This window comes from Penicillium alfredii, assembly GCF_028826965.1.
Source record: "Penicillium alfredii strain IBT 34128 chromosome Unknown utg000011l_segment0_segment0, whole genome shotgun sequence".
In the NCBI taxonomy this organism is placed as follows: Eukaryota; Fungi; Ascomycota; class Eurotiomycetes; order Eurotiales; family Aspergillaceae; genus Penicillium; species Penicillium alfredii.
In genome coordinates this window covers 2,647,068-2,661,838 of record NW_026622708.1, presented here as the reverse complement: position 1 = coordinate 2,661,838, position 14,771 = coordinate 2,647,068, and the positions used below count along the sequence as shown (strand labels likewise).

Here is a 14,771-nt window from a genome sequence, read left to right as displayed (position 1 = left end):
TATGACCTAATATCTTCGGTATTTGCGTGGAAGTTCATTCCATGATTTTTATTTGATCTGCTCGGTTCTTGGCGTTTCTTTCTTTCTTTCTTACTTACTTCTTTTTTTACCCGCGCGGTATTTGGTCGGGCTTTTGAATTGGAGGTCTGAGATGACCTGGGATTTTGATTGCATTGCTAGGGATACCCTTGAATCTATAGACCGTTTTGATCGAGCTTTGGGTAGAACTGCGCTGTTTGTAGTAGTTGTACGTACATCTTTGGGGACCGGAGACGGTACGCTTGAATGTGACTCGTTTCAAGCATGTAGATGCATTGAATAGACAGGCAGTGCATTCCACCCACTTTGATGCAGTCCTCTATACAAAGCACCCCCTCTACATAGCAACCAAGTACAAAACATGACATGGCAGCAAAGCAAGCCACAGTCCACACAGTAGAACACAGAGTACAAAGTACAGAGCAGAAAGAGAGAGAGAGAGAGAGAGAGAGAGAGAGAGTCAAGAATATCACCTCAAAACCCCCCAACACCAGCCCACCCCAAAACAAACCCACTCAATGCCTCGGCAAAAACACCGCCGCCGAACCACACATCCCTCCACGCACCCTTCCGACAAACCATACCAGCAGCAGCAGAATCAGATCCCTGGGCATTGCTCTTTCGATCAAGCTGCAAGCGCACAATCCCACTCTCAGTCTCCATAGCGACCGTCCCGTCGATTTCGCCATCGTTGCTACCAGGGAAGAAGGCGCCGGCGCCGGCGCCACCAGATCGGTGAATCAGCAGCAGATGGAAAAGACCCGAGACGAGGACGGTGCCGAGGAAGTAGAAGGCGAAGCCTGCGGTGGATTGGAGGCCGAGGATGCCGGCGGAGAGGCCGAGGAGGAAGGAGGTTAGGGAGTGGAGGGAGGAGAGGACCTATTTCGTATTTTTTTTGTCTTTTGTTAGTGTGTATTTCTTTTGGGGGAGATTTGGGATGTTGGTTCCCATTTAAAAGGGGTTGTAGGGTAGATAGAGATGGTGGTGGTGTGGGATCAGATGTATCATACCCGGTTATTGTGCTGGACTGACTCCGGGACCAGAGGCTGGATAAGCAGGGAGAGCTCCTGCTTGGTGGGCGCCATTGCTTGTTGTTTTTTTTTTTTTTTTTTTTTTTTTTTCTCGGGTACACTCGTGTTTGCGGAGTTGCTGGTTGGTGTTTTTTGCTGCGGTGGCCGCGCAAGTTGTCAAGATCCCACCAGAAATGGTGTCAGATGGGGAGGGCGGTCTGCGGAAGGAATTCTGGTCGGACAAAGAGTGAACCAGGATCCAGACTCGGAGTTCAACCCAGACAGAGCAGATGGGTGCCTTTGCGTAGCTTTGCGGAGGGTGGGAGAGTGGTTGAGGTGAGGCGGGAGGTGAGGTTTGACGCACGGGCCAGGGACTGTACTTGGCGCTACTTATCTGTCCTCCCGATGTGAGACGGATATACAAGACCTTACGAGAGAGCATAAAGCATAAATGAGATAAGAAAATACATGAACAAAAATAAAGCCGTACGAGATGTGCCAGTTTCCCGCCCACTGCTATAGAAAGCGGACTACTTGTTGGTAAGACTAGGTGTGTGCGGCTTGTAGATATCCCAGACAAGATGTATGTCACTACTCATTTACAGTTGTTGGACCGTTTTCTCGACAGACAACATCTACCGAGTAGATATCAATCGAATCATGCACTGCTCAATGTCCATATCTACGATTAACCCGCAATAATAACAATCCGTCCTTCATGAATCCGTTCCTGACATCACAGCGTTTGATACATCCCGAATCCCACATCTGATTAGGGCGAAAAGAGATCGCAAATGTTTTTTAAAATCCATGAAATCGCTGAGCTTCATATCAAGATGGTGGCCATGCTCCATGCGAAAAGAGAAAAAAACGATGGGCCGTTCACTAAGCACTGTCGAGCTTGCCGTCGGCACGGGCATCCTTGACCTGATCGAAGACCTAATTGATTATGTTAGAAGGCCGACATCATCCTCAAAACAACCCAATGAACTACTCACCTTGAGCATTTTGTTCCGCGCCCCAAGCGCGTTGACACCACGGTCTTCCAGTGCCTTGTCATCCAGTTCGATCAATTCCGTCCACTTGAGATCCTTGAGATGGTCCGTGTACTTGTGCAGCCGAAGGGATCGCAGCCAGCTGGGGATGTCCTTCAGAAGTGCCGGGTCTGTGGGGTCCTCCGGCGGTTTTGAGCTGCCACGGCGACCACGCGGCGAACGCCCGCGGGTCACCTCCGAGTGGTCCGACAAGTATCCTTCGCCGCCCAACCCAAACTGTCCAATGCCCAACGAGCCCAGGCCGTTGCCCATCAGGGGGTTGTTTGGGTCATACGCCGCCAAAAACCCGTTGTTCTGCGGCGAGGTGAAGCCCATTGCCCCCAGTCCAGCACCCTGCATGGCGATGCCAGGCGAGGTCGGGCGAGACCGCCCGCCCGCCATGGCTGCTTGCTGCTGCGCTTGCAAGGCCGCCAGCTGCTGGGCGTTCAAGAGCTGACCCGCCACCAGGTTTGATCCAGGCAGACCAGGGCTCGACAGGCCCTGAGAAATGGTCGGGTTCCCGGCTGAGTTCTTACCCTGGCCGTCGTTGGACCGGGCACGCCGATACTTGCGCGCATCGTCCAAAGCAATCCGGTTATTCACCGTCGACAAAGCTGCCAGCTTCATCGCCGTCGCGTTGGCCACCATGTCAGCCTGGGTGTTCTGTGGCTGGGTTTGCTGCTGTTGCTGCTGTTGACCGAAGGTCGCTGTCATCGGCGTGTTTGCCATCGACGCCCAGCTGTGATTACCGACGTTGTACGGCGAGAGCAGGGGTGGCTCGATATCCGGAGCAGGGATTGTAGCAGTTTGGGGGAGGGGTGAGCGCATCCCCGAGGACGCGGAGGGCTGGCTAAACTGGCCCATGGGCTGATGACCCGACGAGGACTTGGGCCTGGCGATCGGGGGCTGAGTGTCGGAAAGACCACGGGGACCCCATGGCGACGCCGGCGGCTGGCCCAGGTTGTCCGAGCCGTTGTCAGGTGCAGAGATCGTCGGAGCAACAAATGAGGTACGCTCCCCAAAGGCTGCACTGTTGCGGTTCGAGGGAGGTGCGTTGCCCGTTTGCTGGGTAAACTCGGCCTTCTTCTTTGCAATTGCCGCGGCAGCATCCGGGAACATGGCGTTGATGGTAGACGAGTCGAGACCCGAGTTCCGCTTCGCGCCCGGGGATGGTGGGGGCCGGCCCAAGGAGCTCCGCGACGTGTCCATGTTCAATTTGGACATGGCATCACTCAAGCGGCTCGACATGGCATCTGTAAAAAAAACCATGTCGTCAGTTATCCGGGATTTTGAAGGAAAAAAAATTATTTGAGAAATAAAATCCCATACCTTTTTCACCAAAGTTGGCGGGGGACAGCAACCCCGACATCGGGTGGCCCTGAGACATCTGCTGCAACACTTGGATGAAGAACCGAATCTGCACCTGAGTGGTCTGCTGCAAAAGAGCGTACAAGGCGGCTGTCCGCTCGGCCTCACTCAGCACACGGAACCACTGTTCGATGGCGCTGAGTTCGTCCTTGAAGTCCTGGTCGAGTGTGGCGGCCGCCATCTCCTCCAACGTCGTCTCGTATTGATCAATGTCCGCGAGCCATTGCTGAGCGGCCCGGTCCAACGCATCTTCGGTTGTGTTCTGGTTTTGAGATTGTTGGTTAAAGAAAACTTCCGACGAGGGACGGATGCTGCGGGAGGAGAGCGGCGAGGGGAACCCGGACATGTCGGCCGATGCTCGCAACTGGTGGGATCCGAGGTTGCGGGACGACGACGGAGGACGCAGAGTTGAATTTGACGCCTCTGGGGTGCTGTTGCGATTCCCGATGATGTGGCTGGCCATCATTTGAAATCGAGGGGGGTGGATAGTAAATACAGTGGGGGGGGAGAAATGATTACTGCAAAACACCTGCAGCACCTGCTGAGTTTGCGTAACAAAATAGAATCAAATAAAAAAGACCCTGAGAAACCAGGCCGAGGGAAGATCCAAGTCTGGAACACTGAAAAGCCCCAAATCTCGCTAGGCAACGATTGCACAGACCAGTCCAGTGGCTGCACGGAGATATTAGGGACCTAAACGAAAGAAAGTCAGGACTCGAAGCAATAGTGTGTCAAACACAGCAAGCCACGGACCCAGAGAAAAGGAAAAAGGAATGGGGGGAAAACGAAGCGAGGAGAAAGATGGGAAGAAGTTGAAGTTGGGGAGCGAAGGCTTTTCTGTTTCAGGCCGATCACGGGTTTTTGCCCGGAATGGATCTGAACTCAACGCGACATTCCTCGAAACTGCGAGTGTTGTCTCTTCCATTGTGATTCAGTCCAACTTGATGCGAGAGCATGATTATTTGCTAAAAAAAATCAAAAATTTATCGAGTTCGTTTGCCAAGTATACGCTGAGTATGCTTCCAGCAGTCGGGTTCGCGACCCACGTTCTCTACAATTGACTTCCTCTGGTCGCAATCTCAACCATTTGCGCAGGCTCATGGACTAGTCATTTGTGCTATCATCCTCAGCATGGCGGACCCCAACTTTCACGGGGAGTCAGCTCCTCCTGAGGGGACGGCATACCCGGACATCGATGAGATAGTTCAATACCCATGGCAAGGGAATCAGCCGTCTACAAGCGGGGATCTTATTGCCTCGGTGATCGACCCTCGTTTGTACCAAGATCTTTACCAATCCGAGAATCTCAACGCCGGTCCTGCGACTGATGACGCCGATGGGTCTTCGTCGGACAATCAGGTGGATCCCCCCAACTATGATGGGGGAGATGCATCAGATGATGCGTCTTTTGTGAATTCCGATGATGAAAGTGAAAGGTATGTGTTTTACTGGACTGGGTCGTTGAGATTTTCAGTTAACGCCACGGTCTTAGCGAGGAAGAGGAAGAGATGGCAGAAGATGACGATGACGACGACTCGGCCGCCAGACGGCGACGCCGTCGAGGTGGAGGCCGCTTCTCCGGTCGTTACGGTGCTCGCGGTGGCAAGGGAATCAGAAGAGGGCCCCGAAAACCGATAGAGCCCAGCCCTGAATTCAAACTCCTTCACTCGGAGGCCACATCTGCCTTTATCGATGGCGAGTACGAGCGCGCCATCGATTTGGTGATGCGTGCCATCCAAATAAACCCTGAGATGTTTGCGGCTCATTCGTTGCTCTCGGAGATTTTCCTAGCCCAGGGCGAGCAAGATAAAGCAATCACGGCTCTCTTCAACGGTGCTCACACTCGACCAAGGGATCCTGGAGTCTGGGGCAAGGTTGCCCGGCTGATTCTCGATCGCGCTGGCGAAGACCGCCAAAGTGCACTGAATGACGTGGTTTATTGCTACAGTCGAGTGATTGACATCGATCCCGGCAACTACCATATCCGATTCCAGAGAGCCGCCCTCTATCGGGAACTGGGTCACAATGGGCGGGCTGTGACGGAGTACGAACGCATTCTCAAAGAACTCCCCCACAATGCCCAGGCTCTTCGACATCTCGCGGAGACGTACATTGACCTCAATGATGTCCAGAAAGCGATTGACCATTATGAGGACAGCATTGAACACTACTCCACCCTCGATCCTGAGGATGTTGTTGACTTTTCATGGTCCGATGTCAACATCTACGTCGAACTGTACAGTTATGTGGGCCAGCATGAGCAAGGGCTTGACGCTTTGAAGTTTATCTCCAGGTGGCTTTTGGGTCGCAAAGATGATACCATGTGGGAGGAATTCGAAGACGATGACCGGGAATGGGACGCTGATGATTCACCCCGTCGCATCAAGACGGATGGATTTATTCCTGGAAAGTGGCCCCGGGATACCTATGGACTGGGCCTCCCTCTTGAGCTCCGGATTAAACTAGGTCTCTTTCGACTCAAGATGGGTGAGAAACACCATCACGAGGCCTTGGTGAGTTTATACCAGTTCCAACCGTCTGTGAATCAACACCAACAATATTTACCCCATTTTAGTTCCATTTTGAGTGGTTGAATCCCGAAGACAACTCCGAAAGTGGTCGGATTTTTGATTACGGCGATCTTTTTCGAGAAGTTGCAGATGCCATGAAAGAGACCGGACTGCTAGAAGAAGCGCTTCGATACTATTTACCCATCCAACAAACCACAGAATATGCAGACGCGAGCTTCTTTATGGCCATGGCTGATTGCTGCATGCAATTGGGCAAGCTGGAAGATGCCGAGAGCTGCTATCTCACCGTCGCCGAGCACGATGCGACTGACATGGAATCGCGAGTACACCTGGCAAAGCTGTACGAAAGCCTTGGCATGACCGAGCAGGCTTTCAGATATGTCAACGAGGCCGTTCTGATTGGCCGACAAGAAAGCAGAACTCGGAGAAAGAGAAAGGACACACGGCTGGAGCAACTTGCCATGGAATTTAAAATGACTGAAGTCGGGGCTCTAAGAACAATTGCTCCCAAGCCATCGGCGACGCTCACACATTGGGCTGCCTCGACTCCTGGCAAGCGACGAGCACGACTCGAGGGTGGGCGGACCGAGGATGTCCAGTTCCTTTATACAAAGATGCAAGAGCTGAACCCCCAGATCAAGGAAGGCGTCCTCGAGGCTATTGAAGACTGGCTGGACATCGCCGATGCTTTGCTGCGTGATTTCCGGTCCAATCGAGTCTTCTACCCCATCACACGCAGTATAGCCTTTCAAGGGTATTCGAATTATGCGCGTCGCAAAGCTGGCCGGACCAAGAACCACATGATGATGGACGAAATGCAGGAGATGGCAGGGCGTCTTCAGGAGAGTCTTGGTAGGTCGAATCAAATGCCAAAAATGGGCTAGGCTAATTCGACTAATATAGGTGAGGTGACGGATGAACCCTTACAGGGTGCTATTCCAACAGACTACCATGGGATTCCTTTTGATGAATGGCTTGATATCTTCCTGCAGTATGCGCTTCTGGTGACGGAACAGGGCGAGCCGGAGGAGGCCTATGAAACGCTCGACTCCGCGGCTATTGCCAGTATTTGGCTTCACAGCAAGCACAAATCGCGTATAATCCATGTTTGCTGGTTCAGTCAGTATCTTGCCTTCTCCGTGATGTATAAAGTTTGCTGACTCTCAAATAGCATGCGCACTTCACGCACAGGACGAAGAGACCCTCGCCAACGAAGCACGCTGGTTTATCAAGGAGTACCAATTCGTGACCGACACTTATCGACTCTTCTCAATGCTCAGCCGTCTATCCGGCGACCCTCATCGCTCGCTCTTCCACTCTTCCCCGAATATGAAATTCATGCTGCGTCAGATCAAAGCAATGGACTTTACTCTCCCCCACGAGTCTCACCGGCCAGTCCGAAAATCCATTTGGAAAGAGCGTGCATCACTATCCACACGTAACGAAGCTGGCGAACCGATCCCCGCCGAAGAGCTGGATGTCGCCCTCCTCGTCCTGTATGGCCATATCCTGTACTCAGGGAACAGCTTCTACCCGGCGCTCAACTACTTCTTTCGAGCCTACGCACTTGATGACCAAAACCCGGCGATCCTACTCTCGATTGGCCTCTGTTACATCCACCACTCGCTGAAACGGCAATCTGATAACCGCCACTACCTGATCATGCAGGGCCTGTCGTTTATGGAAGAGTACCGGCATGTCCGCGAGAGGCCCGGGGTTTTGCTGCAGGAGCGCCAGGAGATGGAATTCAACTTTGCCCGCGTATGGCACACTCTTGGCTTGATCCATCTCGCCGTGCCGGGATACGAGCGGGTGCTAGAGCTGGGCGACGAGATCAGACAAGAACATCTGCAGAGGTCGGAGCTGGCTGTTAATGGCGCCGATGTGGTGATGGGCGAGGCAGACGAGGACCAGGATCAGGATCAGGGCCAGGACACGGCTCCTTCGCCGCAACCTTTCGTTGAGGATTTCTCCAGTGAAGCTGCTTACGCGCTGCAGTGTATCTACGTGCTCAGCGGTGACGCCAAAACCGCAAAGAAAATCACCGAAAAATGGCTCGTGCTGTGATGAAACTTCGCCGCAACCCCAATACAGATGCCAGCAGACAGACACTCTTCCAGACACAGGTGTTTTGACCGACGAAAAGTGCTAATTCTACCAATATCCTCTGATGTGTACGATAGTGGGATTGAGGTTGGAGGAATGACAGCGAGAGACATCCTGTACGTTATTTTTATTACTGCCACCGTTTTTTAAAAACTCCTAGTAGTCCGATCATCTACAATAATGCCAGAATGACTTGATCCCCAACGGTCCTTCCCGCCGTTGCATAGCGCCATCAACTAATTAATTAATGATCAATATACAAAAATAAATCAAATACAACCCCCGCCGACGAGTTCCCACACCCCACTATGTCCACCGGGTACAGCGCCATGACGTCCTGCCTCCATCCACACAGTTCCCACCAGCGCCTCCCCATGTACAATGACGTCGGACCAGCCTCGTTGACACCTCCACCACGTCCCTCTCCCGTCGTGGACTACCTCGTCGATCTGCCAAGAGAAAGCGACTCCATTGAAGTGGGCCGAGAGTGATCTACCCGTTGTGGGCGGACGATATGTATACTCGAGAGTGGGGGGGAGGAATAGTTGGGGAATTGCTAATATATTATTCCCCGAGATACGGAAGGGTATATTAGGTCGTATTAACATTTATTTTTGGAAGGGGGAAAATATCCATGAAATGACATGCAGTTGATCTTAATTAGCATCTCCATTGTCCATAATATATGCAGGTAAACACCTCAAATAAAAATAAGAATAAGACAGGAGACAGGAGATAAATAACATTAAAACAATGTAGACTGATGTCACCCGCTCGAGGATCTGATAGCCTTGTGTTTTTTGTATATCTTTACCGAGGAAAACTATGTCAGGAAGTAACCAGGATGCATGCAGTAGGTAGGTAGGTAGGTAGGATACCGAAAATGCTGTATTCGTACACGTCGTGAAACCTATCTATATATGCTACATAGTTCCTCTGGCGCGATGCGGCAAAAGAGTCATGATCATCATAGCCAGAAAAAAAAAGAAGTCACAGAAAATCCAAAAAAAAAGGTGGGAAGGAGGTCAAGAACAACCTCGATGGCAATGTCAGATGCAACCGCAAGAATAAGCACTAGACTCCTGGAGATGCTGGTGTCATGGAAGAACGCCCAAGGCAGCGAAAGAAAAGTAAAGGAAAAGCAAAGGAGGGGAAATAAACATTGACCGCATGTATCCGAGAGTATCCGCACAGACAACAGACAACAGATCAGCCAAGAGCCGCCTGTCACATATAAAAAACCCAAAAAGAAGGTTGGCGCAGAAATAAAGTTAAAAAAAAATACTGTGGGTGGCCCGAAGGAGAAAAGGGCTTACGCGACGTCATCAGACACTTTGGAGCCGCCTCAGGTGGTCAGCGCATCTTCCTCGCCATACAGATCCGAGTCATCAAAGAAGACGGCGGACTGTCGGCGCATTTCTTCCATGAAGCTTCCCCGCCTCGAAGTCGGGGTCTGAGGGCGCGAGGAAGCGGTCGATTGGGACATGCCGTCGGGCCCCTCGACGAAATGCGACTCATCCTTGTAGCGGGAGCGGTTGCGTTCAGGGTAACTCTCATCCAGGCGCTGGACCATAGCATCCGAAAGCTCATGCTCGGGGTTTTGGAACCGACGAGACAGGATCGGGGACGGGAGTCGTCCGCCCGTCACAGAGCCTTGTTGGAGGCCCTTCATGATCTCGCTTTCGATCTTCAGGCGGTTCTGGATGAACTGGATTTTGGGGAAAGCGCTTTGTTGGCCTACGTGAATCATGCGGGCGAGTCTTTCGGGACTGGGGTCTGAGAGGATATGATAGAAGTCGGATGGGATGCTTTTCGGCCAGATGGTCACGGTACCGCTGAACTTCTGCAGCCAAATCTCGCTCCAGTCCTGGCCCATCGGTCGGGGGAGGAGCTCGAGGTGCCGCAGGACGCGAAGCCATTTGTTTAGGTCTAGTTTGATGTATTGTTCGATCGCGGTACCGAGGAAGCCGCCACGCCAGCCACGGCCCTTGCGGTGAGTGACTGGTCGCCCGACGGTCCCTCGGGAGCTAAAGAAAAACAGGTTGATATGGGGATTGACCTAATCTTGTGTGAGTGGGCGCGAGGAATACAAACAATCCAGGACCCATCTTACCTGCGATACAATAGTAAAGTTCACATTGAAATGGAGGTTCAGCGCTTTGATGGGTATGTCGGTGCGCAGACTACCATCCTTCCATTTGTGCCCAAACGAATAAGGCGCGAGTGTGCCGTCCCGCCTTTTGGTCATCAATACCACCGGATTCAATATGCCGGGAACCGCGGCAGAGGCGAGTACTGCACTCCAGATGACACAGTCGGGGCAGGTTAAGTAATTGGCCAATATGGTAGGTGAGTGAGGATCTGAGGGCACGCAGGTGACATTCAGGATGCGGCCGGTTCGCTCATAGGCTTCCCGGAATGTGGTTGATCCTCGGCAGAACCAGCTACACTGCCGCGCCCAGTCCAACGTATCGAACCGAGCACCGGTTCGCCACCAGCGACGGACCCATGTGGCAAAGCCTTCGTGGCATGCGCGGATCCGATGGGCGAGAGCGGGAACTAGCATGCGTTTCAGCTCCTCATCGGTGCGGGTCGCCACGAGGCCGGCCACCAGCGCCCCTCCCGATGTCCCGGTTATAATCTCCGGGAGGACGCCATTGTCCAGCAGCGCCTTGACTACTCCAAAGTGGTAATAAGCAAATGTGGCGCCGCCCGACAAACAGAGAGCAGTGCGCCCAAAATTGGTGTCGAGATGTTTGAAGTGTTGATACTTCGATTCTCGTTCGACCTGCTGGCTATCCAAAACCAACCGGATGCACGCATGCACCTCGTCGATGTATTCCTGGACCAAATCCTTGGTTCCCGAGTAGGTTTCACTGTAGAGCCGGGGGTTTTCCACTCCGGAGAAGTTATTCTTGACGCATGCCTCCAGGAGCGTGCGCAGGTCTTCGACGGCCGGCAGATCACTGGAACTAGTCCGTCCATGCTGCATCTCGAACTCGGCCTCCTGCCTCGTTTTCTTCAACTGGGCCACCACTTTGTTGATGGTGAGATGGTCGTAGTAGGCATACTCGTCGGTCTGCTTCCACTTCTCGGTGCCAAGGTAAGCATCCAGGGCCTGGGCGGCCGTCAACCAGTCCGCATAGTTGTTCTGAGCCGAGAGGTCGCGGCGCAGTCTCTCCCTCTTGCCGCGCCAGGTCACCCACTGCTCGTACAAAAAGATATACACCCGGACCAGCACATAGCCGCAACTCAGCACAGAGATCCACGCGAAGACGGTGAAGAGGAACGGCCACTTCAAGACCGTGTAGAGAACCCCTTCCCGCGTCTCATCTTTGCTTCGTTTGGGAGTTTGGCGACGGCCTCGCGACTTGCGAACCCGCTGATTTATGGGGCGCCAATCGTTGATGGCCACCAACGGGGACGCCTCGGGGGCGTTCAGTGCTTTCTCGAACTGTCGCAGATCATCGGGATCAATTAACTCTCGGTCGGAGTCCGGCAGACCGACCGGATCGAAGGGGTCATATGCAGCAGCCTTTTCTCCAGAGGTCATGATCAATACATGCTGGATGGCTGTACCAAACCAAGGAGAAAGTGTGTATGTTGGGGATTCGACCAAGGCGAGGACCAGCTTGAATCCTGTTGGGGGATGACGTTAGTATCATGTGATATGGTGATATCAAGCCCCACCACTAGCCGCCAGCCACATTGTGGAGTGTGGCGGTGGTGTCCCAGTGCGGCTATGTAGTGATGAGTCATCTGATCATGCCCCGCTGATAAGAACCGGTGGACCTTGGGGGGAGGAGGATCCATGGATCTGATATCAACGAGATAGCCAGATCATGTTGAATGTTGAGGGGAGGACTTCATCCCTTCGCCCATTTTCTTGCTTCAATTCTTGGCGGAGAATGCTACCCCTCCGATTTCTTTCATGCTCCACGCAAAGCATGTGCGACTGCATTGGTTCCAACTCGTGGAGGGGGTATATTGGAATATTTCCCCTCCTTCCCACATCCCACGGTGAGCATTCAGTGCTTGAAGATCCGAATTTCTCCCGCAATTGGTGATCTGAGTCCCAGATATTCAGCCACTGGGAGGGACGGCAGATCTCACCGCTAGATGCTCGCCCGTTCCAATGGCAATGAAAGCTGCTGGGTTCCACTGGTGATTGGTAGGTTTGTATAGGAGAGTTTTTGTCTCGGGGCTGAATTGGAGGTCCAGGAAAGTATCCTATGGGCCAGTGAAATTGATATCATTTGGGCCTGCATCGAAGGCGACATCGGCACAATTGAATCGATCGGTCACCTGATGTGGTAGCTTCAATCAAGCTTGCTATAGGACGTTTCTATACTCCTGGATTGTCCTATCCCGATGATGCGCAGACAAATCACAAGCAGTACCCCATGCATGGGTGGATTTGGTCCCTAATTAAGGCTTATTCTGGTCCCGGGCTCTAATTCCATCCAAATGGTCATCTGCGTCTCGAGGCTGATCATCGGGATTGGCCTGTTAAGGTTTGAAGCTCACAGAACAAAAAAGCAAAAATGAATGCGCGGTTTATTTCTTCGATTTTGCGGGTCTCAGCAGACCACAGAGAACATTTTTCTCACCTTTCTCGCAATCTTCTCTTTGGTCAAGAACCAGCAAAAAAGGGTCAAATCGAATTATTCACACTATGGCGCGGTAGCCGCGTTGAATGGGGTTACATTCGGGATCGCAGAAAGCGGTCCAAATGCGGGAGCGTCAACTTCGGAGCGAAGCATCTTGGCATTTTGCGAAGATTCAACTGCATTTCCGCATTCGGCTCGGTGCAGATCCACGTTCTGAATGTTCTGAATGTTGCGGGTGATCCCTTCCCGCTTACGTTTTGCCTCCCCAGTCCACCTCCCGATCATCTTTCGCCATGAGGGAAAAAGCCAAAAAAAAAAAAAAAAAAAAACGCAGGCTCAGCGAGCCACAGTCGTCTTGGCAAAGGATTACGTCTACAAATGGCCGTGCTGGTGGAGCCAATCACCACACTATAGTCGATATTGCATCCCGATCGCCTGCAGGTGGGGAAGAAAAGAAAAGACAAAAAAAAAAGCTGCTCTTGGGGTTTGAATGTCAGCATCCTTGCATTCTTTTGGTTTGATGTTGTATGGTTCGATGGTAGAGATAGGGGGCGGGGGGGCCGATAGGATCGCATGTCATGTGTACCCTCCCTGGACTCCAGTGACAATTGCCCCATGTGTTGAACATTCTTCGAGGGGAGAGGGAAATTGCAAAAGAAAAAAAGAAAAACCAACAGAATAAACGCTCTCTCCCTTCGAAAGAGAGAGAGAGAGAGATGCAGGGATGCTGCATGCGAACTCCTCGCGTGAAACGTGCAGCCTCGGGGGGACTGATACTGAACCGAGCGTCCTGAGGTGCATCAGAAGGAATGTTACTACCCCACGCTGGGGGGGGGGGGGGGGGGTGAGAAGATCTGTGCCAGGGATTACTATGATCATAAACATAAAACTAATAAATTAATAAAGAAGGAGGTTTTGGAACGCATCACCAGTGCATTCTGAAACATCCACCAAACCGTGGTTCAACATCTGACGAGAGTTTAGGCCGTTCGGAATATATATAGATGAGGTTAAAGATGAGATGAAGGGATGACAGAGACCCATGGGTCGCAATTCGGGAATGCGGTGTGGCTAATGGTATGTCTCATGGCATTTGATGTCATTTATGAATATGAACCAGTAGGTAGATATATATATGAATATGAGGGCTTTCAAAGCCCGTCCGGGAGACAGGAATGTCCGATGTCAGTGCGAGAGAGCGAGAGAGAGAGAGATAGCGCAAGGGCCATGATGTGGCCCCCTGATTCGTCCTTGAGGGGTCTCCGAGCGCTAAGCGCTCTCTTTTTCAGTTGACAAGTGGGATAATAGAATTAATTATAATCATTATAATAATAAGAAATTATCATAATCAGAGAATATATCCATATCTAGATGAATTCGCCACTTTGGCCTACTGAGCTCCCCTCAAAAAAGAAGAGGAAAAAAAAAAAAGATATCCCGAGTATGACGAGTAGGATTCGGTGACGGGCTTTGGCACTAGGACCACTGGATGCTAGTCACCAAAATAATCATAAAAGCGGGCCAGCACAGGGCAACGGGCCAAGTCTGAGCTCTCGGCATTCCCACCCGGCTCTGACTTGCAGGTGGCTTGAGGGATTGGAGTAGGAGAGTATAGATATCGATATAAGAATCAAATGAATCAGAGAAGGAAACAAAATAAAAAAGATCCCTAGGCAAAGAATCAAAAACATCTACATTATCCCCCCCCCCCTCCAAAAAAAAAAAAAATATTTCTGTCGATCTCGCGAGTTAAGACCCACCTCTAGCGTGATATCCTTGCTCCGAGCGGATCGAAAATGTTTGATGCCATGGTTCGCCTCATGCAGGATGCGCCAGAGGATCCCGTCACCGGGCTAATTGGGGGCATATTCCTATCACAGAGACACGGGTTGGATATTATGTTGTATTGGACGGAGGAAGGGAGGGGAGATGGGAATATGGAAATAAATAATAATAGATTAATAGTAAAACCATAGTAACAGAAAAGATAATAAGAAAAATAATAAATTGGCGTCAATATCAGCCGACTATCATTGCTCCCCTCAGCTGATGTACATAATTCCCAAGGTATTT

At 51.7% G+C, this 14,771-nt stretch overlaps 5 protein-coding genes across 5 annotated transcripts; 1 reads left to right on the top strand and 4 right to left on the bottom strand.

Annotated features, from left to right (window-relative positions):
- Positions 1 to 513: 513 nt before the first annotated feature.
- Positions 514 to 1,124, bottom strand: NUU61_009414 (EMC6 family protein; the record flags this gene model as incomplete). The annotated part of the gene is made up of 2 exons (XM_056659939.1): positions 514 to 918; positions 1,050 to 1,124. 2 exons carry the CDS (start codon positions 1,122 to 1,124, stop codon positions 514 to 516), a joined length of 480 nt encoding a protein of 159 aa, XP_056508232.1.
- Positions 1,125 to 1,934: 810 nt separating this feature from the next.
- NUU61_009413 (RNA-binding protein VTS1) lies at positions 1,935 to 3,914 on the bottom strand (the record flags this gene model as incomplete). The annotated part of the gene is made up of 3 exons (XM_056659938.1): positions 1,935 to 1,988; positions 2,048 to 3,336; positions 3,413 to 3,914. 3 exons carry the CDS (start codon positions 3,912 to 3,914, stop codon positions 1,935 to 1,937), a joined length of 1,845 nt encoding a protein of 614 aa, XP_056508231.1.
- A 668-nt stretch (positions 3,915 to 4,582) lies between these two features.
- NUU61_009412 (tetratricopeptide repeat protein) lies at positions 4,583 to 8,049 on the top strand (the record flags this gene model as incomplete). The annotated part of the gene is made up of 5 exons (XM_056659937.1): positions 4,583 to 4,887; positions 4,944 to 5,964; positions 6,027 to 6,834; positions 6,886 to 7,101; positions 7,154 to 8,049. 5 exons carry the CDS (start codon positions 4,583 to 4,585, stop codon positions 8,047 to 8,049), a joined length of 3,246 nt encoding a protein of 1,081 aa, XP_056508230.1.
- A 1,384-nt stretch (positions 8,050 to 9,433) lies between these two features.
- On the bottom strand, positions 9,434 to 11,641 carry NUU61_009411 (patatin-like phospholipase domain-containing protein; the record flags this gene model as incomplete). Its single annotated transcript, XM_056659936.1, has 2 exons — positions 9,434 to 10,147; positions 10,202 to 11,641. The coding sequence occupies 2 exons, from the start codon at positions 11,639 to 11,641 to the stop codon at positions 9,434 to 9,436; spliced, it is 2,154 nt and encodes a 717-aa protein (XP_056508229.1).
- Positions 11,642 to 12,761: 1,120 nt separating this feature from the next.
- On the bottom strand, positions 12,762 to 12,983 carry NUU61_009410 (uncharacterized protein; the record flags this gene model as incomplete). The annotated part of the gene is made up of 1 exon (XM_056659935.1): positions 12,762 to 12,983. One exon carries the CDS (start codon positions 12,981 to 12,983, stop codon positions 12,762 to 12,764), a length of 222 nt encoding a protein of 73 aa, XP_056508228.1.
- Positions 12,984 to 14,771: the final 1,788 nt, after the last annotated feature.